The following is a 26,468-nucleotide window of genomic DNA, read 5'->3' on the forward strand; positions in this document are numbered from 1 at the left end:
ATTTTCAGGACTTAATGTGTTCCTGCCTTATCGTGATAATCAGTGGTTGGCTACAGGCCACAAAGAAAGTGTTGGGGATAGACAAGGCGACCCTGTTTACTTTCTCAATGGACTACAAATAGTTGGAACATACCTGCTGTTTATGCGTAGGCAGGACCCTTATCCCCCCCCTGCTCCTAGGAAGCACTCCTGGGCTTGCTTTTACTGTCTCTTTTTTCCTGTATTTGCCTGCTACAGACAATGCCTGAGAGGAGATGCAGCTCTAATGTACAGTTTTGTGACAGGAAGACAGAGAATCAGCATCCAAAGGACTGCAAATACAAAGTCGAGACTCAACAGGAGCTTTTCTGCATAGCAGAGATTATGCCTGAAATTAATAAAACTCCATTAGATTTCTTCCACAAAAAGAAATCAAAGCAAAACTATGTAAGACAGTAAGGCTAAGTAAGTAAAAAGAGAAACAGGCAGTGGTAGCCAAACCAGCAACAAATAAAAACCCCAGCCTCCAGAAGTTTGATTTTCTGCCTCAGAAAAAGAAGAGAGAAATGGCTATCACTACTGGCTTTGTGTGGAAGGTGCTCATCTAATACATGATTGCTGGTGTAAAAGCCTAAATTCAGACAGCCTGCCTGCCAGCTGATCTCCCTGTGCCCTATTTCCATCTGTGCTTACCTGATGTTCTTTGGAAATGCTATTTACTTGGGTTTTGTATAGCATTCAGCACACCTGTGCCTTTAGGTGATGCCAGAATCTGTGTAAATCCTGTCTCTACGTCCCTTTCCATGGCTCTTACAGTTTCTCAGCATTTCCTATTCAAACACATTTGTCCTGCATTCACTGTACTGTCACCCAGAAATGCTATCCCGGGTCTCTGTGTGGGGAGGAAATGCAGCAGGGTCACAGGTTAAACAGGAAGCCTGAGGTCAGAAACCAAATCTGGGTCACGCCAGGCATCAGCTTTCTCTTTCACTATTAAAACAAACTTTCCTCTGGGTTAATCAATTTCCATTAACAAGGACAGAGCTCAGCATGCCAAGTCTGAGCCTTCAACTACCTGCATTACTGCTTCAAAAGGAAATACACTATTTCTGTTATTTAAAAATTAAAGAAAAAAAAAAAGGGTAAATTAAAGAGGCGTTTTCCAAAACCAACTGTGGTTCTTCCTCTGCTGGTTTATAGATCCCATACATGAAATGAATGCTGCCCCACAGGGTAAGCACATCGTTCCAGCAAAGCTGCCACTGCTGTGACAGCTGCCCCTCAGAAGCCTCCTCTGGGACTCTGGGTGCATAGCTGCAAGCTTTTGTCTGTGCCTAAGAGCCTTGTGCATCTGCAGTTACACTTCAAATAAATTCCAGCTGAATACTGAGCCAATGTTTAGATGAAATCCCCAAATCCCCCACTCTGTGGGCTTGCTCTCAAACTCCTAGTGTCTTTGAAGAAATATTCAGTCCCATTTCTTATTAGGGTCTGAGCAGTGGCTCCAGGTTAATCTCTGTCTGTCTCCCTGGTAACAGTCAAAGAAGGCAAAACAGAGGTAGGAAGGGTCTCCAGCAACTATTCCTGTTATCAGAGCCCATCAGCAGGTGACCACTTCTCATATCCAGGAACAATAAATACAGCCTGTGGTTAATGGACTGACCCCACAGCTTTCTTCAAATGTTTCAGAGAGAATTAGCTGGTGGCCAGACTTGAGATGGAAGGTTCTCTAAACCTCAGCTCGTTTTGTGCTGCCCTGTCAGAATGCATGCAGATGCTGCAAATCACTTGACAGTCTGCAAAGCTAATAGTTTTTCATTTTATTTCATATAGCCTTTATTCAAGCAACCTTGCATATATATAACTACAATTAGAAATATTCCACCTCTTTCAGCTGTTATGTAATTCGAATGTTTAACTCACATGGTGAGGGGAAATCACAGTTTACTGCACTCTCAGAAACAAGATGTGCAAACAAGATGTATCTGATGGCTTTTTTTTTTTTCCACACAATATCAATGAGCATCTGCAAAAAAAGGAGAGTCCACATGCTTCTGCCAGGGATTCAACATCTGATGGGCTTTGAGCACTCTCCAATCAGTGCCAATCTACTTCTCATGGTCATTTTTTTTAACTGTTCTACAAGATCCTTGCTAAAAATGACAAATGATAATGACTTGCTGTCAAGCCAAGTATCAAGGTAGCATTCTGCTCATCAGGAATATCAAAATAATTAAGCCTAAACATCAGCACAATCAAAATCTTTCCCTCCCTTAAAAGCAACAAATTCTATAGTAAATAATGAGGCTAAAGATGGCACAGGCAATTTGGCCCAGCGAACATCTTGAACGTAGTGACTGTCAGAAGACAGCAGAGGTAGAAGATCCTCTAAATAATCTCCTTTCCTGACAGAAGACAGCTAACAAAAATGACAGTCTAGGATTATGGATGATTCCCTGGCTTCACATCCAGCCTTAAAACAAGTGCAGCCATAGGTATCAAGCAAAGACATTTATATATATTTTGTTCTCAGAGCCACCAACCATTCTTCAGCTGTTGAGTGCAGTTAGAATCACTGTGCCTCGTAAATTCTGACAGAGACATGAAGTCTTGCTATTCGCTGGGTGAACAGGTACTTCAAAACAAGTAGAAAAGAAGAAAGAGAAGCAGAGCACACAGATTGCCACTCTCCTGGTATTTATTCTGCACTAACAATTAAGGTCATGGAAGCTCTTCCCCTCCTGCACCCTTGAGTCCCCCTGGGCTCCAGCTGAAGCACTGTGCCAACCTTTCCAGACTCAGGAAGAGCCATCCTGTTGTGGCACTCCAATCCTCATGTCTCCAAAGTGATCAAGCCGCCAGCCTCCAGCTACAGCACTGTACTCACAGAGAGGAAAATGACTGTCCTTAGTGTGACAAAATGATGACCACTGGAACTCAACTCACCAAAAGGAAGGAATTCAAAGATAGCTGGCCTTCTTTGTTACATACCCCAGGCTAAAAGAAGCATTAAGGTACCTCTGTGTGGTGGCCCATAAATGACCAAGCCCCTGAGAAATCCTGGTGGGAAACCATGACTCGGAGTTCTCAACTATTTATTTTCAAGACAGTTCCTACAGAGACTGTGAGTCTGGAGAGACACTCTTAGTAGAACATCTCTGAGTCTCTTATTTTCTCTGTGTCCATTACTGGTGGCCCACAGGGAGCTCTCAGGACTCTTACATCACAAGCCAGCACACGGGCACTCATCCAGGCTGTTAGTAAGCCATGTGGTGGGTTGGAAAAGTTGAGTGAGCCCTTTTGGCAGCAACGTAGGCAAAGCTCACAAATGTCAAAATGGCAGCAACCCATGGACAGGTCTGCTTGGTTGTTGTTGCAGCCCACTCACTGCTGTTGTGAGCAGATACAGACCATCACAGTAGCTGTGTAGAGTTATTTTAGATGTAAATCTCCAGTTCACATGCAATGGCTATAAATATTGCAGCCATTCTCACTCTGAAGCATATCAGATCCAGAAATTCTCTTTTGTGTATCCAGGCCTATGAAGCCCAATCTGGCTCCCACCAGAGCCTGACAAGTGCTTCTGCAAGGGGATACCAAAACATGCTCTTCTTACTTCTTTTCTTTTCTCTCCAACAGATGATATTTTCCAGCCCCTCATTACTTACAGCAGAAGAGTTTACTTGGGTTCTCGGATAAATCAAGTTTTCTTCTAGATTATGAGATAGGCACAGAAAACAAACAAACAAAAACAGGAAAAAAAGAAAACAACAAGAAAACAAAAAAACCCACATCTAAATAATTGAGAGATCAGATACACTTTCTGAATATACATTTTATGTCACACAGAAATGTGCATGTGATGCCATAGCACAGATACAATGGAAGGATATGCTTTACCAGAGAATCACTCACCACCTGATTTCAGATAGCAAACAGATGAGAAAATTACTACAAAATAATATTATTAGGGCCAGAGAGGAATTTGATTAATTCCATAAAGTTGTGGATTGAGTTGGTAGAACCATCATCAGCAGGGATGGATGCAGAAATCTGCTGGCTGAGTGAGGACTCTCTATATAGTTTGGTTCCCTTGTAGCTGCTGGATGTCAAATCGACACTCATGTCAGAGACCTCATGTTGGGGTTTTTTTTCCCAATATATTTAAGCAGAACTGTAATTTTTCCTGTAGCTTAGCTAAGAAAACAACTGAGGAGGAACCAGTGGGAGTTTGACATTGATTTCAAAGATGCCAAGATTAATACTCTAAAATGTAGGTATAAACATGTAATAAAAACATGTAGCACATAGTCCAAATGTACTACATCTGAGTATAAGCACAAAAAGACACTGTTTCTGAAAAAGGTATTTCAGTCAAGCACCAGTAATACTAGCTGATATGCTACTGCAACCAGACTTTGGTCTTAAAAAGCCAGATATTTTATAGTAGCTCCATCTACTTATTGTTAATATCTAAACATTTCTGCAAATAACAAATGGAAATTAAAAAAAAAAATTAAAAAAACAACCACCTGTATCTAAATGAAAAATATTAGAATTTTCCATTAAAAGTTTTGTTTAAAACTTTATCTGACTCCTCAGTTCACCATAGCTAAGATACACGTTACTCAGATCCTGCCAACTGAACCAATTCCCCAGCTTCTCCTCTATAGGTAAAAGCTATTTGTCAGTCCTATACTAAGAGTAATGAAATACTGTCATTAATTCTGTTAACTCTTAAGAAATTGAATATTATTTTTATTTTTTTCTGTGCTACAGACAGAAGTAGATCCTTGATATTATTTGCTTTCAAAGAGTTTTCTATAATTACCATTTATTAATAAAGATGGGAAATGATGAGTTCTCTGTAGAATTCTAAGTGTTACAAAGTTCATTTGAAATAATAATAAAAATAAACTCCATATGTGTAGCCATCTTTTCTCTCTGAATAAATTCTCATAGCCACAACAGTCCTACAGTATTTTTCTGCCACAGAACTTGAAAAAGTAAAAGACACAAGTTCTGTAGTCACTCCATAGTCAGTAAAATTAATGGAAGTTGAGAGCTTCAGCACGTCACAGCATAAGAGTCCCAATTTCCAGTCAAAATATTTTGTTAAGAGAGTAAGGCTGTCTCTTTTTTTTGGTGCTTGGGCAAATAAAGAAAGTAGTTCTTCTACATCGTAAAACAGTGGAAGAGACATGAGCAATTAGCACAAGCAAAACATTTTCACTTGATAAGTCAATCTGGGCTGTTTTTTCTGGCCAGCCAGTAGTGTCTGAAAACAAAGGAGGCATAGCAGCCCTAGGAGACAGATTGTCTGCCCAACCACTTTTCTGGAGGATCTCTTAATTTGATTTAGAAAGCACATAGCAAGCCTTCTAGGTGTCAAAATTTAATATATCACATAGCACGCTACTGCAGCTGATGCTGTCAGGCACGTGAAAGCCTATAGCTAATCCGTGTCTTTAGGGAATATACTTCTATACCTTGTCTCCACCTCCCTGGTTATCACAACAATCACTTGGATAGGCAATAAGATCTGGTGTTGTCTCGAGTGATTTGATAAGCAGTTGATAACCAAGGGTTCATTAAGCTCTTGGGGTATATAAGCCACAGGGTTTTCAGCGTGCCCCTGTACTCAGGAGGTTTGACAGCTCCCTGTTTGGCAAGCCAGGACTCACAGGAAGATGTTGTTGACTGCAAAAATACTTGCTTTCACTCTGAGCAGTTTCCTGAGAGTGGGCACAGGCTTTGACATTGGATTATCCACCAAATGTGTAGTGATACCGAAGGAGATGAGCATGTGCCACGAGATTGGATACTCTGAAATGAGGCTTCCCAACCTGATGGGACACACAAGCATGGCAGAGGTCATCCTAAAATCCACCACCTGGCAGCACCTGGTGTACACGGACTGTCACCCTCATGTGAGGATGTTCCTGTGCTCTCTGTTTGCACCCATCTGCCTGGACACGTAAGTATGACAGCATTCAGCCTTTCGGTCAGAACAGGAATCAAATCAAATGTGTCTTAATTCTCCACTTCTGAAATAATTCTGTTCATTTTCATACTCATTGGGAAGAAAAGCACTGAAAAGCACTTAAGTTCCACTTAAACCTTAGTTTACTTTGTGGAGATGAATGTTGTAGCTAAAGAATACCATATTTTAGTTTGTTTTGGTTGAAATCTTGTTCTTGTTAAATTGAAGTTGAATATAGGTGACAATGAAACCAAATACCCACTGCAAAGAGACTCAGGCTCTTGACAAGGATTTTCTCAGATAGTAAGAAAAGCATTTAAAAAACCTGTAATTTAATTCTATAGCATAGAAGCATAAGCCTTTTCTAGAACTGAATTCTTGCTGAAGGATGTTAAATATCTTAATACTTAGCACAGAAACCACTGATGAAATTCTGTTACCACTGAGTGAGTTGAACTGCTTCAATCTGGTGCTCCCTCTGGTGCAGGTTCATCCATCCCTGTAGGAGTATGTGTGTTGGTGTCCGGGACAGCTGTGCGCCCGTGCTTGCCTGCCATGGGCACTCCTGGCCAGAAAGCCTGGACTGCGACCGGTTCCCTGCGGACGAGGACATGTGTCTGGCATCGCTTACAAAGGAATATAAATACTTGCACAAAGGTGGGTGGAAGATGGCAGGGTGGCTGCACTGTGTGCTGCAGGTAAACAAGATAGAAGGGACAGTTCTCGGTCTGTGACTGTAATTGGAGCTGCATCTGTATGTACTTGTTTGTGCGGAGGGGGGGAAGTGCTGAAGCCTGCAGTGAAAACTGCGGCACACCTCAGATGGCGTAAGCCAGCATCCCTTCAGTAAAATGAAGAGTAGTTGGTCTGCATGCAGCAGAAAAGGCTGTTTTCTGCCTGCACAGCCACAGCCAGTATCATATCCATGACGGCGCTGTATTTCCTCTATTTTGAGGTCTCCTTATAGACATACCAACTTTATCAGGGATCTGATAAACTTCTGTATGGATTGAATTGGTTTTCAGATAATCCTGGAAAAGCTGGGAGGATTTATTATCTGATTTTCCTTAGGGAAACCTGAGTTAGCATGACATTGATAGGCAAATCTTCAAATGTGCTTAGGTCTATTTACTTATGTAGAAAGCAGTACAAGTTGCTGTTGGCACACTTGAATTCCTATGTTCTCGGTACCAGCCCAGCTGAACCTGGCAACACTGACTGAATTCTCACTTGACCCATTCCCCTCCCTCAGCTGTACTGAAAATAAAACTCCATTTAGTACTGTGTTTCATGTTGATGATTGAGTTTGTCAGTCTAAACAAGGAGTGAGTGGGCATGAAAACAGTAACTCCTCTTCCTCCTTAGCCACATTTTCAGAGAAGTGTGCAGATGCTCACATTATCACTCAACAATTGTGTATTTTCTACAGTTACCCACAGTAACACAGCAAGCTCTCAATTTCCACAGCAGAAAACTAATACAAAACATTCTAAAGAATAATGATGAGTCTTTGCCTTTTCTTACCAGTCCTACCAAAGCCCGCGTGCCAGACCTGCCCAGCAGTGGAGGAATTCTTTACGCACAAAAGAATCCTCCAAGTTTTCTGTGACAGTAACTTTGGTAAGTCCCTGATAATTTGGTAAGTCCTCTGCTATTAGACCATCAGCTCTCATTCTAAAATGCTTTAAAATTAGGATTAAAATAGCTGACGGTTTCTGCTGGGGTTTCAAAATCTTCATCCTCAGAGCTTGGATGCTGATTCAACTTTAGGTTATTTTTCAGAATATGTTATTTCTGAGTAAAATGTAAGGATTTATTTTGCACGAAATATTTCTTTGTTATCTATTTTACAAACAAATAGCTTTTCTGTTCTTGCTGGACTGGATACATTGCAGTACAATATGGTTCATGTAAAATATTTCTGGCAAAAGCAGGCAAATAAGCCAGTTTGTTGTTTATTAGTAACTAAATCCAAGAAAGCTTTGGTTCTTTTACCAGTGAATGGCATGTCCTTGTTACTTGTGCACTAATTGTTCACAATACATAACTTACAGAAAGGCCTCAGAAAATTGTAACAAATAAATTCTTACCTCACATTATCTTACTGAAGTGACAGGCAATACTTTTGAGTTTGCCCTAGAAATGTCCTGCAAGGCTCTTTGAAGTCAGTAGTGACTACTAGTGAATTCAGCTGGCTTTAGATCAGGTAGCTCAGAGAAATTTCATGCCAAGAACTGCTGGTGGAGTTATTTGTCTTAGACAGAAGCCTGTGATGAAAAGGGGGCATATAAAAGGGTGGTATTACCAAGTATTACTGCTGAGAGGATCGTAACACGAAGTGAGTTTGGGCAAGGAGTTCAGCCTGCCCCTATCAGGGCAACACCAACAGCTTACAACACCTAATTGTCCAAACAGCCACCATCACATATACAATGATGACAAAAATGCATTTCACATCTTTGTGAAAATGTTTTCCTAGTTGCCTAATTCAGGCAGAAAATAATCAGCTATAAGTTTATTAAAAAAAAAAAAAAAGTTTTAAAATCTATACTGCCATGGGTGAAGAGATCACCATACTCCATCACCAGAAATTATGAGAGTATTTTTAAGGAATCTTCTTGCTTTCACTGGTAGTATTTATTTCTATATTTGAATAAAATGAGTGACTTAAATGTTTCCTTTTATCCTTAGCAGTGAAAGTAAAGCTGTCCAAAGAAAGAGCAGTAATTGGTGACCAAGAGTACAACATTGAGTGCCACGTGGAATTCATCACCCAAGGCTCACTTCTGCCTTATGAAACTCAGCACATGATACAGCAATGGCTTCTTATCAATGAAAATTGTACACAGAGGATGACTCAGACCCATCGTCCTATGGTGTATCTCCTTGTAGGGAAGATTGAGGAGGGTATCGTTTTAGTAAATCAGATTTATCACTGGCAGAGGAGAGACTCCCAGCTGACTTTGGCCACTCAGAAGTGGAGGTACCATAAATGCTTGTAAATATTTATCTTATTACTTGTAAAAAGCTTATTACTCTTCCTATGCCAAACTTATCTTGTAAATAAGAATGTACTATAAGTGGAATGTAAAATCTTTGTTTCCTTTTAAATTGTATTATAAGTTGAACTTAAACCCAGTGTTATCAGGCCTACTTTCTGTAGTGTTTTAGTTATTTGTGAAGTTTGAAATTGGTAATCTATGTATAAAGGTTGGAGTTATTGCAAAAATCTTTTGTAATATGTATAAAAATTGAAATGAAACGGTTTTAATCCAGCTCATTACCTTTAGTATGTTTTTCTGTAGTGTTCACCCTGCCATTTTCTTGGTGTACCAAATTCTCTCTGGATTAATGCTTCATTAATACACCTCATTCTCTCCATTAGAGTATTTTAAAAGAAGGTTGCCCTCTGCTGGGCACTTATGCCACAATCGAAATATTGGAATAAATAACAGCAAACGCAAGATGGTTAGCCCAAACACAAGATCTGGTCATTTGGTGTCATTTTACATCGATCAAAATGACATGTCTCAGTGGTAACACCTCAGAGCACATAGTAACTGCAGTTTTTGAATCTGTTTAAAATCAGTCCTCACTTGTTGAAAGATCCTATTTAATATTCAGACACATACAAAATGTCAGTGCATCAGAGGGCATGGAATAGGCTGTGCAGGGCAGTGGGCACAGCCCTGAGCTGCCAGAGCTCAAGGAGAGCTTGGATACATGGCTTGAATTTTGGGTGGTTCTGTGTGGAGTCAGGAGTTGGACTCGACGTTTCTTGTGGGTCTTTGAATTCCAACTCGGCATATTCTTGTGAATCTGTGATCATATGATTTTCTATCATGAACTAGAAAACTTCTGGAAATTATGGGGGAAAAAATAGTTGAAACAACCTACATTCAGTTTATATTGTATAATGAAGACACTGTTTGGAAAAACGTAGGTTACTCGAAAGCTCAGTTCATTTGATCCCACTGAGTCTGCAATGGTTTCTGCTGGAAGCACTCCATCACTGCCTACACATGCCAACCGCTCCCCAAGGCGTCCGACAGGGCTCACGTCAGCCACGGGAGGCCCTGCAGGCAGCAACCCCATTAAGTGCTGGAGCAACGTGGCCACCTGGCCTTATTGTGAAAGGACATGGCATCCGTTGTGAGCTGCTGAGAACCGGCTGCTTGAGAGCGTGTAAAGCACCCCTCGAGCACCAAGCGCTCGGAAGCAGCAGCCGTCCGAGGGCACGGCTGTGGGCGTTGCGTGCTCCTCAGCTCCGCCCGTTCCCGCCATGCCGCCCCGCGCTTCAGGCGGGCGGCGTTGGGCCGTCCCCTCCGCTGGAGCGGCCTGTGGGGCTGCGCTGCGCTGGGCGGGGCGGGGCTGGGCTCGGGGAGCTGTTGTGCCCCCTCCTGAGTCCCTCTGCTGAGGTGTGGAGCGGTCAGGTAACCGGCAATCGTGCTGCCTGCGCTGTGCCCGCAGTTCTCCCACCGGTCTCCCGGGGCTTCTTCTAAACGTTCTTTGTTTGCACGAGGTCCTCCTGCGGGCCTCTGCCCTGCATTGCGTGCGTCCTCACTGGCTGTTTTACTGCACGTGTGTTTCGTACCCCAGATACGCTCCTAGGGACTTGTGCTTTGTTCTGTCCATAGCGATGGCTTCGGGAACAGCCCTGGTTTACCATGAGGCAATGACCAGACATAAGCTACTTTGGAACGAGTAAGTCGGTATCATCCTGTCCTTTTTATCAATAGATTCTTACCAAGTCTTGTAAGAAGCTACTGGGTAAATGTTTTAGCTTTTTCTTTGTGAACACGATATGGAGTGTGTAGTGACAACCCAGTAATGTTCCTACTAAACAGAAAGTCTGTCTACTCCTCGACAAACTTTTATTGCTAATCTGTGTCTCAGTACCCTAGTGCTGATCTGGCTGGGTCTGGGAAGCTGTAGCCCTGCAGTCCAGTAGGCCTCAGTGAAGAGATAGTTCTCTAAACGCTGCAGTTTAAGCTAATTAAATTGCTTATAAAGCTACAGTATCATTGACTGTGGAAAAATATATGGATTTACATTCTCAGCTGAAACCTTTCAATTAAGTTTAATTAGAAATTGATATATACAACTGGCTCACGTTTGTGTAAATTAGACCAGTATCTTTGTTGTGCTTGAAATGAAGTCCACGGCTGTCTTCTCAAATCCTCTTCTCAGGAAGATCAACATGATCTTCACTTTTAATCTCAATGTCTCCATGTCCATAGTAATCACTGCCACTTTAAGTGGTGAGAGAAGAAGCAAATGTTAATGCTGTTTTGTTTACTTCTGTGCAAGAGCCATACACTTATTTTTGCTTACAGATTTTACAACTGTTTTGCTCAATTCTAAACTGAAAAGCATTCAAAGAATTTTATTTTATATTACCCTCACATGTCCCTCTGACGATATTGAATCTCCTTATAGTGCAAATTAGGCTTTATTATTACTTGTAAGCTGTGCTGATGTGAATTATAGTAATACAGATATCACTTATTTTCAGTCCTCTTTGTGATATTGAAGTGCCAGAAAGACTGTCAGCCTCCTATGAGCAGCTTCAGTGTTACCATCTTGTGGAAAGATGTGTCCCTGTGCCCGCTAGAGAAGGAAGCGAGGAGGAGATCCTTTTAGTTCACAGGTCTGAAATTTACTTTCACTGCCATTCAGTCTAATCCAATGAAATAACAGATGTTGTACCTCCAGATCATGTTTTGCACCACTTAAGAATGTCTGGTCCTAAGCTCAGTAACTTCCATTAATTTCAGTGGAAAATGTGTCAGGCTGAAACTTGTACAAATAGTGTTGTGTGTGGTATAGGTGCTGAAGTGTGGATGAGTATGCTGTTCCACTAAATCCCCATTTCCACAATTTGGATTCTTGAGCAATGATTGCTGATTTATAAACAGTATCAAAAGTAAGTTTCTAATTTAAACAAAAAATTGTAGGAAAATTGATAACTCTCCTCCCAAACATCTTTGAGTGAACCAAACAGAAGCTTTGTAACTAAGTCTGCGGGGGGAGTGCAGAGGACAAGCATCTCACCTCTTCTGAACTCATGGCACTGAAGTCTGCTCTGGCAATTTTCACCTTGGTGTAATGGCTCTGCAACCAATGTGCATGTTGGTTTTGTGTTCATTTTCCCTTGTTAGGAAGCAGCAGTGTCTTTGAAGGACAGGTGGAGCTGGGAGCAAAGCATGGTGGCAAAGCAGACAAAGGCAGAGTCTGCATAGGCGAGGGCACAATCCCACAGTCCCCAGGGAAAGTGGGCAGCACGGATCTGATGATGTTAACCAAATTCAGCCAAGAGGTTAAGTTAGGACACCATTCCACAAGTCAGGGTCAAGGCCCAGAGCAGTGGAGTTCATGTCTGGTTGCAGAGATGGCTTTACAACATAACTACAATGCATCCAGCGTGAGAGCTGTAACTTTAAAGCTGCTCCCAAGGGAAGGATGAGAATGTTTGCTAAGACTTCTTAGCAGAGCTGTTTGAAGGAACTTCTGTCAGGGTTCCATCCAGCTTGCTCCCTCAAGACCATCAGCTGCACTGTCTTCAAACAGGTTCTGAACCCAGCAGCTCAAACCCAGGAGGCAAAAGGTTGCACATGGGTGCTCAGATGCTTGGATGAGGACAATAGTTGATTCTGAGTCATGCTTAAATTTTCAGATTCAGGAAGAGTATTTTCCTCAAAATGTACTTGTTAGGATGCAGTCAGCACTGTGTACCAATATAATTTATTTTCACAGTAAGGACTGAGGAGAGCTGATAACAGTTCCTGATTGAGTTGCCCCTTCTGGATGGCGTGGGACAAACAAACTCACTAAGGTCTTGTCTTTGTTTCCAAATGTAGGATAGAGATAATAGATCTCTCTCTTTTCTAAAGCACTTTCAAGTTGAAACAAGTGCATAACTCCCACAAAAGCGTTGTTTGAATTCACCATTAGGTAAGAGACTGCTGAGGAAGTTAAACTAGTAATTATACAGTCATTGAACTTCATAGAGCTTTATTCTTGATAGCATCTTCATTTCGAATCCGCTGCTTAGGATTGTTTCTATTAGGTAATGCTAGTGAGTCTTTCTTTCTTTCATTTTTTTTTTTGTGAAACTGTGGTTGCTTTGGATGTCCACCAAGAGGAACACATACATGGTCATTGCATCCTGTGTTAGGATGCAGATAGGAGAGATGATGCCATCAGCCTTAATTTCCATCTGAGCACCCAAGGGCAAGATAGCAGTGACAGAACTGATGGGTCGCTGCTTCTAGTGCTTAAGTACTTGTTGTGCTCTAAGTATTAGCTTAGCTAAGCATTGTGTTAATATCTCTCTCCTCTGCAGTTCAGAGCACTTGGAAGTTGCAAAAAGCACACAGACAATGAATGAAGAGGAACTGAAAAGAATCTCTGGAAATTATGATTCTTTTTTCTTTCATCCGGTGTGTAAGTCAAACTGCTTCCTGTAGTGGGACTTGCAGGCATTTGTATTGTTGCATCTGTGTGATGGTTTTCTAAGTAGAGGAATGCTGATAATAATTGATTTGACTATCTAAATATACTTGCATATATTTATGGCATTATGTTTATCTGCTTCCAGTTTAGTGCTGTGCTGTAACTTAAATTGATAAGTGTTCCATTATCTATTCTGTATTTATATCATGCCAGTGTAGCATACTACTCAAAATTTAATTTCGCTTTTGTTACTGTAAGGCTTTGTTCCTTATTTTCAGAGCTGCCAGTAGAACTAGTCAGTTCAGTATGTCTGTCTCTTGTTTCTTATCTCCCTCAGAGAGAACACCTTAGAAAGGATACGATGATTACAGATAAACCTCATAGAGAACGCGTTGGCTTTTCTGATGTACAGTTCTGCATACAACTTCATTAGGATAGACTTCTGTCAGTTTCGTGTTGGGTTGCAAAGCACGTTGTCTAAAACAAGCTGATGAATGATTGATAATAACAATGAAATTGTCTTTTTCAGAACACTTATCACTGTGCCAGACTAGCTGTAGGAGCAACTTTGCAACTAGTGGACTCTGTGATGTCAGGAAAAGTGTGCAATGGAATGGCATTAGTGAGGTAAGAAAATGGGAGGAAGTCTTCGATGTCACCAAGATTTCCTTTGTTGTGAGTAATGACATAAAACTTTGTTTTAGACCTCCAGGTCACCACAGTCAGAGAAATGCAGCTAATGGGTTCTGTTTGTTCAACAACGTTGCTATTGCAGCAGAATATGCAAAACTGAAATACAGTCTACAGAGGTAAGAGTGTGGTTGACCATAGAGAAGCTTTTCCTATCCAAGCGTGGTGTTACACAATCATTTGTCATGGTACCACTTCAGAGTAACGTCTAGAGCTTTCTGGGTGTCACATACCTTTTTGGGTCATAAAATCTTCATTCATCTGCAATTTTTCAGATCTGTGTGCCAGGGTTCCTCTACTGAATGTTTTCTTTCATTTTTCTGTGCAGAATCCTAATTGTTGACTGGGATGTGCACCACGGGCAAGGAACTCAGTATATATTTGAAGAAGATCCAAGGTTTGACGGATGGTTTTGTTAACCAGCTAAATACTGTGTGCTCCTCTAGAGAATAAGATTTCTTAGATTCCTAAAAGTAGAGTCTTACAAAACGTTCTTCTTGATATTTTAGTGTCTGTCATTTTTTTAACTTGTTATCAAGTAAAGGAGAAAAAATCAAACAAGAAGAAATACAGAAATTTATTTTACAGTAAAGAATAGCAGACACAAAATGAGCAATCTGACTTGAAAAAAAAAATAATAAATTGTCAGTAGTAAGATTTCTCTATACCAGGATTTAGGTAATATCCACGTTCTTTTTATCCTTGAATCTCTTGGTTCATAAGTTCATAAGTTCATAAGGTTGGAAAGGACCTATAAGATCATCTAGTCCAACCATCCTCCTATCACTATCTCTACCCAGCTACTAAATTAAGTCCTTTAGCACCTCATCTAAACGCTTCTTGAACAGCGCTAGGGATGGTGCCTCAACCACCTCCCTAGGCAGGCCATTCCAGTGCCTGACCACTCTTTCAGAAAAGAAAAGAAATGAAGAGAAGAAGAAAAGTTTAACTAGCACTTGGTTCAAGTGCTAGTTAAATAAAACACATGAGCTTTATGCTATTTACTGAAAAGCCATGGCACTGGGTTCTAGCAACAAGACTGCTCTTCTGAGAATGTCCTGTCTTTCATCAGAAGGGAGTGTATACAAGATATATGAAATTTTGGCATAGGACCTTCTGTATCAACTTCTGCAGTCAAAAGCTGTTGAGAGTACTAAAGGGAAAGGATAATTATATTTTCCTGCTTTCACTGTATATTATAGGGTTTGTAAGATCATTTTTGGAGCTGTTTTGTCAAGTTGGATTTTTCTTGTATCTTTCAGTGTTCTGTATTTTTCCTGGCATCGCTATGAACATCAGGAATTCTGGCCATCGCTCAAAGAATCTGATTATGATGCTGTGGGTTTGGGAAAAGGAAAAGGTTTTAATATAAATTTGCCTTGGAATAAGGTAAATGTTATTTACAGCGCAACAAAGCAAATGCCATGGCTTTATTTCTTACACATTAGGTAATGCTGAGGCATGTGCTGCTTTGCCTGTTTGGCAGGTGTTATAGCATAGTGGATCTTATTCCTGTCAGTGAAATGTCTTGTAAGAAATAAGGCTCAGAATGTCACGTTTGTTTTAAGAGAGAGGAAGATGTGTGCATGTTCTTTTTTTTTTTTCTTCAGTATCTTGCCTAGCCATCATATCAAAAAGTGCTTCAGGAGGTGGTTATGTCTATCCTTGTTCAGCAGAGAACCAAAGTTCATGCTTAAGACTGAAAGCGATGGATATTTGTATATAATTTATATACTGGGGGGTTTTAGCTGATTTTACAAGGCTGCCTTGTCTTTAACTTATGGTGTTATCTTTCCTTCTGTCTGGAGAAACCTGAGAGCTATTACTTCAACAAAATGATCTGACCTACATTTCTCACATTTTTCAGGTTGGGATGGGAAATTCAGATTATCTTGCTGCATTTTTTCACGTGTTGCTTCCAGTGGCTTTTGAGGTACTTTTTCACTGCACTGTTTTGAGAGTAGCAAAATCAAAGACTGTTTCGTATAAGTATCATTAACAATTAGTAGAAATTTGCTGCTTAAAAGGAGGACATTTAACACAATTTCTGCTGATATGAACGATGTCCTGATTGATGGAGTACTTATTTATGCAATATTATCTTTCAAATAATCAGTACAAAACTCTACAACATTTCCATTATAATATATATTATATATCCATTATAATCCATATATTATATATCCATTATAATATATATATTATAAATGCAATCTTTTATGGTTTTTTAATTATTATTTTTATTCAAGGAAAATATTTGTGTTTATATTCTGGCTGACATAATAGCTAAGTATGGTTCCATTGAAATTCAACGCAAGAGAATGTGCTACATTTCTTCCTGTTTTATAACAGTTTGATCCTGAACTGGTTCTTGTCTCCTCTGGATACGATTCAGGAATTGGAGACCCTGAGGTAAGTAAATTTTTGTGGTTTGGGTTGTCAGTCATAGACGTGTTTGTGGAATAGTCCTGCATCTTAAGTGTCCATTGGTTGCTATGTGGAATTCACTTTCACCAAGATAAAAATATGTTTGAATCTTTAAGCTGACCTAGCTCAGTAAATAGCGTGCAACACGTAAAGATAGACTGTCCCACAGGCACAACTCCTGCATCATCTTTTTGCACCTTCCTTTAAAGCAGATGGTTCAGTGTTTTGTTAGAGAGATGAGTGTTCCTTTACACTGACTCAGTCTCATGTTTTTCAGATCATCTATTTATTTATTTTTCTCACCAGTGTTTCTGATTCAGAGTTTCATCTCTTAACAAAACTTACCTTTAATTTAGGGTCAGATGAATGCCACTCCTGAAGTCTTTGCCCACCTTACCCATTTCCTGATGCAATTAGCTCATGGAAAGCTGTGTGTCATCCTGGAGGTAAATACTTCTGCAGCTTAACAAAATTTATTTCTTTTTATATTTCTTAGAATCAATAATATAAAAAAGACTAAAATTTGGCAGTGCTTTTAGACCTAAAAAGAAATGTGTGTCTTGATTATTATTATTTTAATTAAAAACGTTGGAACAGAGGAGTGTGTGCCTATCTTTCCAAAGACACAGCCTCCAGAGTTTGGAAAGGACTTTTAAGACCATCTAATTCCAAAAGCCCCTGCTGCAGGCAGGGACACCTCTCTCTAGATCAGGTTGCTCACAGCCCCATCCAGCCTGGCCTTGAATGCCTCCACGGTGGGGGCATCCACAGCCTTGCTGGGCAACCTGTTCCAGTGTCTCACCGCCCTCACAGTAAAGAATTCCTTCCAAATATCTAATCTAAAGCCAGTTTAAAGCCATTTCCCCACGTCCTGTTGCTACATGCCCTTATAAATAAGTTTGTGAATCCTCTCAACAAGATCCCAAATAAATGAATTGCTTAGAAAGTGATTTCACTTGACCTCTGTTTTGCTTGAACTCTTTCCCATCACCCATTTCTTCATCAGGTCATTGTAGATACTGCCATCTGCTAGCTGAGGTGCAAACAATTATCTCCTCATGATACAGATAATGTGACTGCTCCGTGAATGGAATGCAGGAAGAAGTCTGCCATCTTTAATTCGTCAGTCTTAAATCTATCTTCACTTCTCTTCCAACTCTTGCCAAATTATCAGGGCAGAAGTATCTTAAGTGTCAGACTGTGGGAGATTTCCTTGTACCGATATTTTAGAGGGCAGTGGTAATATTTACCTTCTAAGGAATCTTCCACAAGAATTATTGAAGGTGGTGAGGCACAGGAAGGGAGTGGAAAAAGAATGTGTTTCAGGGGCAAAGTCACAACTGCCTTCCAAAATGAATTGAATCATGATAAAGTGAATTGAGATGTCACTTGCCATTGAACTTCAGCTGGTAGCCTCCAACAATGAATTTCTGTATGAAACTCTGATTGTGTTTGCATATAGTCTTTCATTTTGTAAATTGAGATATATTCAGTTTGATTTATTTCCCATGATGACTTTCAGTCTTCACGTGTGTCAGTCCCTTACATGGAACAAAATACTTTGTTCTAGGGTGGGTACCACTTGAAGTCCTTGTCCGAATCAGTCTGCATGACTGTAAGAGCTTTACTAAGAGATCCTCTACCTCAGGTAACTGGGGAGATGGCACCTTGCCTAAGGTAAGTGTAGGAACAATTTCAGAATCAATCACAGAATTGCAGGGGTTGGAAGGGACCTGTGGAGATCAGAGAGTCCAACCCCCCCAACAACCAGTGTATTTATCGAAGATATATGTGTGCTTTGAACACTTTGCCAACCCAAGGTTTTAATGTGATACTTTGTAATATATTTTGTGCTTTGGGTCATTTCTTGTGTGATTTTATTTTATTGTTGGTGGTGTTTTTCCCATTGAGGTAAATTATTTCCTGTTTGTTCATCACTATTGACGCTGTTAATCCTGTGTCTTTCGTAGTGCTATTGAATCTATTCAAAATGTGAGAGCAGCACATAAACCCTACTGGAAATGGTTGATGTACGAAGGTAATTAAATGTGATTGATGAAAGGATTCGTATGGAAATACAAAATGAAGATTTATTTCCTCTGGTTTAGAATAATTGAACTACCTCTTATCCATCAAATGATCAATGGGAGCACTGTGAGGCTTCCTGCAGGGCCACGCCTTCAGCTGGTCTGAAAAAAAATGCTGTTAACTTCTAAAGCTGACAAACGTTGCTCTAAAAAGTAGTGCTTTGATATCTTTGTTTTTTGATATTTTTGCTGTGTGGGAAAAAAATATGGATGGAAGTTCTATTATCACTAACAAACTGTCTATATTAAAACAGTTGTGGCATCACTGAAAAAATTCTGTGGCAAACTATATTATAAGCAGTGCATGGGAATAAATGTACACTCTATGAATACAGGTGTACATTGTTTTGCAAATAAATGTAACTAAATATGAACATGCTGCTCAAAAATTAATAAATGAAACCTTTTTTTTTCTAGACGCATCATTTTTGCACAATTTGAGCACCAAATCAGACTTAGTAAAGACTGCTGATATAAATCCCTCTACAGAGCATGAAGTTAAGATAACTGACAGCAGTGAAACTGACAAAATAGGAAGATTTTTGGAATTACACATGAAGAAGATTATATTTCCAGTGCCTCCCATCAAAACAGCAACAACAGCTGAGTTGAAAGCTTCAGCAGACCCAGACACTTTCCCAGTACACCTTCACGTGGTAAAGGAAATGGACAAAAATGAAATAAAAGCTCTTGTCAGGTTGGCCCTATTTAATTAATTAACAACTTAATAATGAGGATAAGAGGTCTTAGAACAAGCTGTCATCTAATTCTTTCTCTGGCATTGGCTCTCTGGCATCAGTCTACTCAATCATAGGCAGAATTACTACTTCTGAAAACTTAAGAAGTTGGTGCTAGTTATCAATCATATCCTTAAAGTCCTTTATAGAATTGATCAGAATATTTTTAGAGAAAATTATTTCAAGACAGAGAGGATAGTTAGTGGAAAATGTATTCATTTAGAAGGAGGTTGTTAGGAAAAATGCCTTAAAGATCTATGTTAGCTTTTAGCTGGAAAAAAAAAAAACTGACTGGTATTATAATTTCAGAAACTCAGCTTTCTAAATTAGAAAGTCTAATTTTGACAGAACTCTATTTCCTGAATATCATCAGGTGTTTTTTCTTTCCTTTCTAGCACAGATAGAAACATAGCTCAGGGAGTGTTGTCATCTTCCTGCTAGAGCTAGCTCTTTGAGAATGAATGTGTACTATTTATAGAAAATGTATTCTTGTTGGTACTGACTGCAAAGCGCCATTACCAGGATCCTCTGCAAAAGTGCTATTGTATCTAATCTAGTTTTCTTTCATGTGATTTATTTTACAGTGATGTTCATACGGACCTAGTGAAATCAAACAAAACTTTGCTCTCTCTTGGCAGTACATTGGCCATCCTAGATAAAATACTTAAGAAAGAGGTAACGAGAATGTTGTTTAACTGAGGGGGATGGGAGTTGCCTTCCTGATTTCTGCTTCTATCACACTATCATCTGGATATTAGTTACTGTGTAGTTCATAACTCTGGTGATCTCAGCTAGTCTGTGCTTAGCTAGCAAGAGTGGATCTGAAATGAGAAAGCATTTTAGGAGTAGTTACCCTCGAGACACCTTTCTAATTATTGGGCAAGATGTTATCCTGCTTTTTTGCAGTCACAGCTTGTAAGACATCACTCTCAAATGTAAGGCAGAACCAGATATTCATTCTTCCAGTTGCTGGGGACATAAGCTTTTATATCAAGCGCCAGTGAGTAGCAAGAAATCTGAGAAAGATTAAAACTTTTGCACAGAATTTTGTCTGCAGACTTCAGGAGAGTTAAAGCCTCCAGTATCCTACGTTATAAGATACCATGCCATGCAGAGCTGTACTTTCTATCATTATATGTACAATAATTTATGACATCATTTGTTTTCCTGCCCCTTCACCCTGAGTGCTTTAGTGGAGCACTTTAAAACACCACTGTGCCCTATGATTCTAAACAGCAATTCCAGTTCAGCATCCTGATCCTTGCATGTCAGGAATGAAGACAAGGCAGATGTAGAAGTTGCAAGTTTATATTCATGTATTAAAATTTTGAGAAGCAAAGAGAAAAACAACAAGCAAGTTAAAAATAAAATGCCAAATTTATATTATGCAAATAGCCTCATGTGTTAAATCAGTCTTTCTTTGAATAGAAGGCTCTCTTTAAAATATGAAGCCAGTGAGAATTAATAACTGTCAGAATGGCCTCTTTCTTTTAAGTCTTCTTCCTGCTATTGCAGTCATGCCTGTAGATTTTGGTTACAAATTTCTATTGTTTGCGCGTACTTTAAGAGTGCCTATAAATAGATTAGGTAAACTACTGGCAGAAAGAAATAGCATCTGCAACTAATGACAATTTCTATGCTGAGAATTTGTGTTGACAGAGAAGTGAGGAAGAAGAGCACGTGTTATCTTGCTTCCCTTACATTTCGTATGGAGTTCAAGGCCCTACACAACACAAACCAACACTTAAATGTTGATCACCGTGTTTTCCAGAAAGTTATAGCTTGCCTAGGTTAAAGGAAGAATCAGAATTCAGGGACAGCTTTCTCTTCGTAGTGTCTGTTTTTCCTGTCCATTTTGCCTTCTGGCACACTGAGTGTGTCCAATCTGCAGACTACGGGGAGAACCACTACAGGTGACCTTCACCTACATAATCTACTTTTACAGTTGACTTTCAACACACGCCCATGCATTTGAAATAATACAAGAGCTTTTGGTATAATAATCAAATATAACCTTTGTGTTGAAAACGAATTAATAACATTTTAACCATAGGATCTCTTCCCTGCAGCTGTAGCTTTGTTTGAATGATACACAAGTTAAAAAACAATTGGTACAAATAAGAAATGACACGATCTTGTGCAGCACTGATTCTGAGTTAACAAAATTATCTTTTGTAGGTATGCAGTGGAATTGCAGAATCACCTGCAGCTTCTGCTTCTCTTGCTGTTGCACTGAGACATTCTCTTCATTTTGGGTTTCAAAGGTGAATTTTTATCTTTTGCATTTGGTTCTCAAATTGTAAAAATAAGATTAAAGTGTGTAAAATATGTCGAGTTGCCTTTGATGAGAGGCTTCAGTTTAAAACAAATGTGTATAGCATTTTTGATTTGCAGTAAAGACATATCATATTGAAAATAATTACTTGCAGATACAAATGAATGAATGCACGATTTTCCTTTATGTTCTACAGAGTGCTTTGCATCTTTGTTGGAGACATGCAAGTCATGCCAAACACAGAAGATGGGTGAGGCTTCTTTTTAATTTAGGAAATCAAGTCGCAAAGGTGTTAAATGTTCCTGAGAGTCCATACACATGACAAAACCTACACTAATAAAGCAGTCGTGGATTGATTTTCACTGAGATTAACAAAATCCAAAGCAAGCCAGAAGGTTGCTTTTAGAGATACATTTTATTTCAAAATTCTACCCTATTATTTTTGTGGTTGGTTTAAAGTATAATCCTTCTATATCAATGTAAATTTGGATTATTACTGAAAATGTGAGACTGAAAATGCAATGATAAACATTCAAAGTAATAAGGCAATTATTTAAAAGGGAATTTTAGAATGGTAAGACAAGATAGGAAAGTACGGATTTTATTGATACCATGGATAGAAATGAAAGTGTATATGATCAAATTAAATCACCAATATGAAATACACTTACACAACCTGTATTATGAATCTACTTGCTTGTGAACCACACGTCAGAATTAACCAGGATCTGATAATCACAAATGGACCTCTGTGCTCGTGCTAGTTCCTTACTGAAAGTCATCTTCACTTATCTATATCTTTCTTTGCTAATTCCCCTTCTTAAAAGTTATTTACTTCTAGTCTTTAATACTTACTCTACTTAATATTTATGATGGTGAAGATTGCAGTTTCAATTGGCATTTACTTGATTGCATGTAATAACACAGACAGTTATTTGCTCCAGTGAATTACTGTTTTAAGAACAATGAAAGAACAGAGCTTTTTATCTCACTGGAAGTTGGTGAAATACTCAGATGTGGGTTTCAATTACAGAAGAGTACTTGTCATACATGTTTGCAAGAAAGAACAGACTGGAAAGAGCAGCTCTAAACACTATATTGTGCTGAACTGGAAGGAGGTAAGGTGCATTTGTGAAAACAGCCTAAGATAAAAAGTTGTGGGTTTTTTTTAATAGAAAGAATAGAATACATTTACAAATTCATAAAATGTCACTGAGAATTACACGTCTCACTGCAATTTGGACTTTACAAATAGCTTCTTTCTTTGCCCTTTCAATAGTGCTGCTCTGTCACAGAGCTTTAGTGTGAATTAGAGTGCATAAGTTTGAGTAAACCTGGAGCAGCTATTGTATTTTGTGGTAAAGAAAGTAGAGTTGCAAAGCAGAGACACCGTGGAAAATGAATAGTTCAACAAAAAAGTGTTGAACAAAGCTGCATGTTAAATACAAGGATTGCTATGAAAGCAGGTCAGTATCCTGTTTCCAAGGTCAACAGAAAGCTTTTTGAATCTCATGTTATGTTGGGGTTTGGGGTTTTTTGCCTTTTCTTTCTTTCCCACTGCTACTTATGGACATTTTCAGCTTTATGTTTGTTCTAAGTTGCTTTCCTTTGATGTTAAAGGACGCTGATGGGAATGACTTCTTTTCTGCTGTACTTGGATTAATTCTTCCTGTAGCATATAGTTATCAACCCAACTTGATAGTAATAGCTGTTGGACCAAACAGGAGCCTTGGAATAAGTGGGATTTCTCTTCTTTTGTGCTTGCTACAAGGACTAGCAGAATCTCGAATTCTTGCAGTGATGGAGGTAAGAACTGGTGCTATACCATGGTACTTAGATGACCTAGGACAGAACCCAAATCAAGCAACAGCGTGCTTGGTGTGAACTGCTCTGAGCTGCTGTATTCTGACTGCATTTATTATACTGTCTTTGGAACCTCTGAGTTGTTGACATAAATAGCCCAAGTTTCGATCTGGCCTGAGCACAAAAGCAAACAGACACGTATGAGCTGTAGGCAGCCTGCATGATTGAGAAGCTAAGGCATGAATGCATGGCCTCAACTAATGGTTGGGGTTATGCACAGCAGATGATGATCTGACAGTTTACCTCAGTTTGGGATTGGCTTTGCTTTACACATGGATTGTGCAGCTTAGGGTTGTGTCCTGATTAAAGATATTTTATGACCTCTTGCCATCTAATGTGACTGAAAGCAGCTCACTGTTCTGTTTCTTTTACAACTCTATGGGTTTTTTTTTTTCTTTTTATATAGGACTCAGACATAAATCTAAGGCAAAGTGTAGCCAGTGCACTTGCAGGTGCTTCTATGCCTCACTTTGGAGTTCATGTGCCTCCAACCCAAGAAAAAGTAAATCAATTAAAAATATTGAGAAACCAGCTTCAGCAGGACTGGAAAATGCTTCAATGCTCAGGTAAGTAATCTTTAGTTCTTGTTAATATATATGCTCTTAGAAAGATGATAATATATACAACTCTGTGTCAGTGGGATGTGGAAGTCAGTGGGAGCATGTTGATGAAATGTGAGCAGTATGAAACTTGAATGCCTTTGATTCTGCCCCTTGAGCCATTTCTGCTTTCCACTGTGTTTCATAGCACAGTGTAACTGTGCACTTCAGAACCTGGAATATTATTGCTCCAGAAATGTGTATTATTTATCCTGAAATAAAGCTACCATGATACTGTGAGTTGAAATAATGGTTAATAAGATGTGCACAGGCTCTGATTGCTAATGTGTGTTCTGAACACGGTGTAGAATGAGGTGGCATTTTAAAATAATGAAAGATAATTTTCCTTAACTCAGTAGTGGTTTGTTCTGATTAAAGTACATTCACAAGTAGTTGAAGACCAGGTAAAGGAAAGCAGATTAGGAAGGTCTGTGGGCTAGATAACGTCTAGTATAAATAAGAGTACTAAAATAGTGTCTAAGAGTACTTACTTGCAAACAGCTTTCTGCTGAATAACCCTTTGCTTTTAGGCAGAATATTCTTGAACAGCAGTAAAGGTGAGCATCTCTGAAAGAAAATGCTGTGTTTTCAGAAGAAAGGGTCAGGAGCAGTGGTCTAGCTCCAATAAAACTATTCTTACGTACTTGGGAACTGTAGTATGAGCTTAATAACTCCATCTTGCTGGTGTTCTTTTCAGTGAACGATGGGATTTAAAGAAGTTGACTCACTTGAAAACAGTTTTACGCAGAAGAAGAAAATGTGAAGCCTCATTTTGCCTTTTAAGTCACCAGGGAAATAAGATGGTTGATGTTGAAGTGGAGTAAGAGCCATTGACAGTTGCCTCTTGGTTTCTGTACTACTTACAGTCCATGTTTTCAGCTAGAATACTGTGCTTGTAAGTTCTGTATTGATGCTGACTATGAAAGACTGACACATGAAACCTAGTGCTCTGCTTCGTTACCGCACACTGGGGCTGTGTCATGTTGACTGTGAACTGGGGCCTGCACAGGCACCAGCTGACTGTGTGAATGTCTGCAAAGCCCAGAAAATAGGAACCTGAAGTGAGCAATTGTAGTAGCCAGGCATTTCTCAATAACTCAGAGTAACACCTAAGTGCCACTACCACCTTTTCCTTAGGAGTTCAAACTTAGCAACGGGTCCTTCAGATTAATTATGTTTTCCTAGGACTTAAAAGATTTACCAAATATTGTCTCATCTTTAATTCCTGCAACTGGCTGATGAGAGAATGTTAAAGGATAGCAGCCCCACAGTGGCCGTGTGTGTGTTTCCCACACCCTAGCTGCGTGGTTGAGGTTAAATTTAATCTCCTGAGCTCTACAGCGCACGTGGAAAAAAAACTAATAATGCTTTGCCTATATAAAATTACCAATACATTATTGAGTAAAGCAGTGTAAAGATTAACATTTACGATGTATATATGCACTGTAAATGTTCTGGGGCTAGGGGGCTTCAGTCTGCCCTTATTTCAGAATAAGTTTGTCACTGTGACTTCAATAATGTAACCTTCCAATTTCAAACGCATTAAATTACATGTATCTGTTAACAGACTGGAGTCCTGCTGCTGTTGAGATCAACTACACACACTGATTAACTAAATCAGTCTTCATAGTCCTATTTTTAGGACTGTTTTAGGACAACTCCGTGTCCAAGGTGCTCTCTCCCAGGGATCCCACTTGCTTTGTTTTGCTCCCTCAGTAAGCCATGAATTTCTGTGGAGGGTTACAAGTGTAGTGCTTTTGTAGGTAGGTTACATTTATGACTAAGAAGGCAAAACTATTTTCACTAAAACATCAGAAGTGCCCAAGTACTGTGAGGACTCTGTGCAGCTGCCGACCCCTCACGTTTCCAGAGCCGCCTCATGGCGGCGGCGCCGAGGAGCCCACGCGGGCGCTCAGGGGGCGGCGCCTCAGGACCGCTTTAGCGCCGCGGCCGTCGCGTTCCTGTGACGTTGCGACGCCGGGAGCCGCGGCCGTGCGGAGTGTCGGAAGCGAAGGGGCGGCCCCGAGCTGCGGGAGGCGGGGGACCCCGCAGGTAGCGGGGCCGCGGAGGGGTCGGGCGGGAGGCGTGGGTGTGGCTGGGCTCCCCGACGGGCGGGAGCCGCGCGGGGCGATGGCGATGCGGGCTGCAGTGGGTGCTCTCCGCTGCCCGCGCTCCTGCGGCGGGACGCTGCGGGCTGCGGCTGGCGGGCGCGTACGGGGCTATTCCCAGAGGGCTGTTCCCGGAGGCCTCGGGTCGGGCGGGCTTCTCTGTCGCGGTCTCGCTGCAAAACCAGGCTTCAGGTTTCAGTTAAAACACGCTCACCAGTTTGTCACGTTTATGTCACGAGCATCTTTTTCCCTAATATTTTCCAGG

At 40.1% G+C, this 26,468-nt stretch overlaps 2 protein-coding genes across 4 annotated transcripts; both read left to right on the forward strand.

The window, feature by feature from the left end:
- The first annotated feature begins 5,669 nt into the window (after positions 1-5,669).
- Positions 5,670-8,964, forward strand: LOC136051870 (secreted frizzled-related protein 2-like). Its single transcript, XM_065741521.1, has 4 exons — positions 5,670-5,956; positions 6,450-6,619; positions 7,490-7,582; positions 8,654-8,964. The coding sequence occupies exons 1-4, from the start codon at positions 5,670-5,672 to the stop codon at positions 8,962-8,964; spliced, it is 861 nt and encodes a 286-aa protein (XP_065597593.1).
- A 1,398-nt stretch (positions 8,965-10,362) lies between these two features.
- HDAC10 (histone deacetylase 10) lies at positions 10,363-25,517 on the forward strand. Of its 3 annotated transcripts, XM_065743526.1 has the most exons (21): positions 10,363-10,395; positions 10,562-10,666; positions 11,478-11,612; positions 13,308-13,404; positions 13,947-14,044; positions 14,122-14,226; positions 14,436-14,504; positions 15,370-15,496; positions 15,975-16,040; positions 16,460-16,519; positions 16,891-16,980; positions 18,105-18,211; positions 18,505-18,572; positions 19,039-19,318; positions 19,943-20,033; positions 21,537-21,622; positions 21,830-21,883; positions 22,667-22,751; positions 23,254-23,439; positions 23,903-24,062; positions 24,793-25,517. In XM_065743526.1, the coding sequence occupies exons 2-21, from the start codon at positions 10,602-10,604 to the stop codon at positions 24,807-24,809; spliced, it is 2,046 nt and encodes a 681-aa protein (XP_065599598.1). In that variant the 5' UTR covers positions 10,363-10,395; positions 10,562-10,601; the 3' UTR covers positions 24,810-25,517. The 3 variants fall into 3 exon arrangements, with proteins under 3 accessions (XP_065599598.1, XP_065599599.1, XP_065599600.1); XM_065743527.1 differs by lacking the exon at positions 10,363-10,395 and having other exon boundaries at positions 10,408-10,666; XM_065743528.1 differs by lacking the exons at positions 10,363-10,395; positions 10,562-10,666 and having other exon boundaries at positions 11,530-11,612; positions 13,308-13,408.
- Positions 25,518-26,468: the final 951 nt, after the last annotated feature.

The sequence above is a fragment of the Cyrtonyx montezumae genome, unplaced genomic scaffold (genome assembly GCF_038088225.1).
Source record: "Cyrtonyx montezumae isolate F1298 unplaced genomic scaffold, pur_monq_1.0 scaffold_3, whole genome shotgun sequence".
Lineage (NCBI taxonomy): Eukaryota > Metazoa > Chordata > Aves > Galliformes > Odontophoridae > Cyrtonyx > Cyrtonyx montezumae.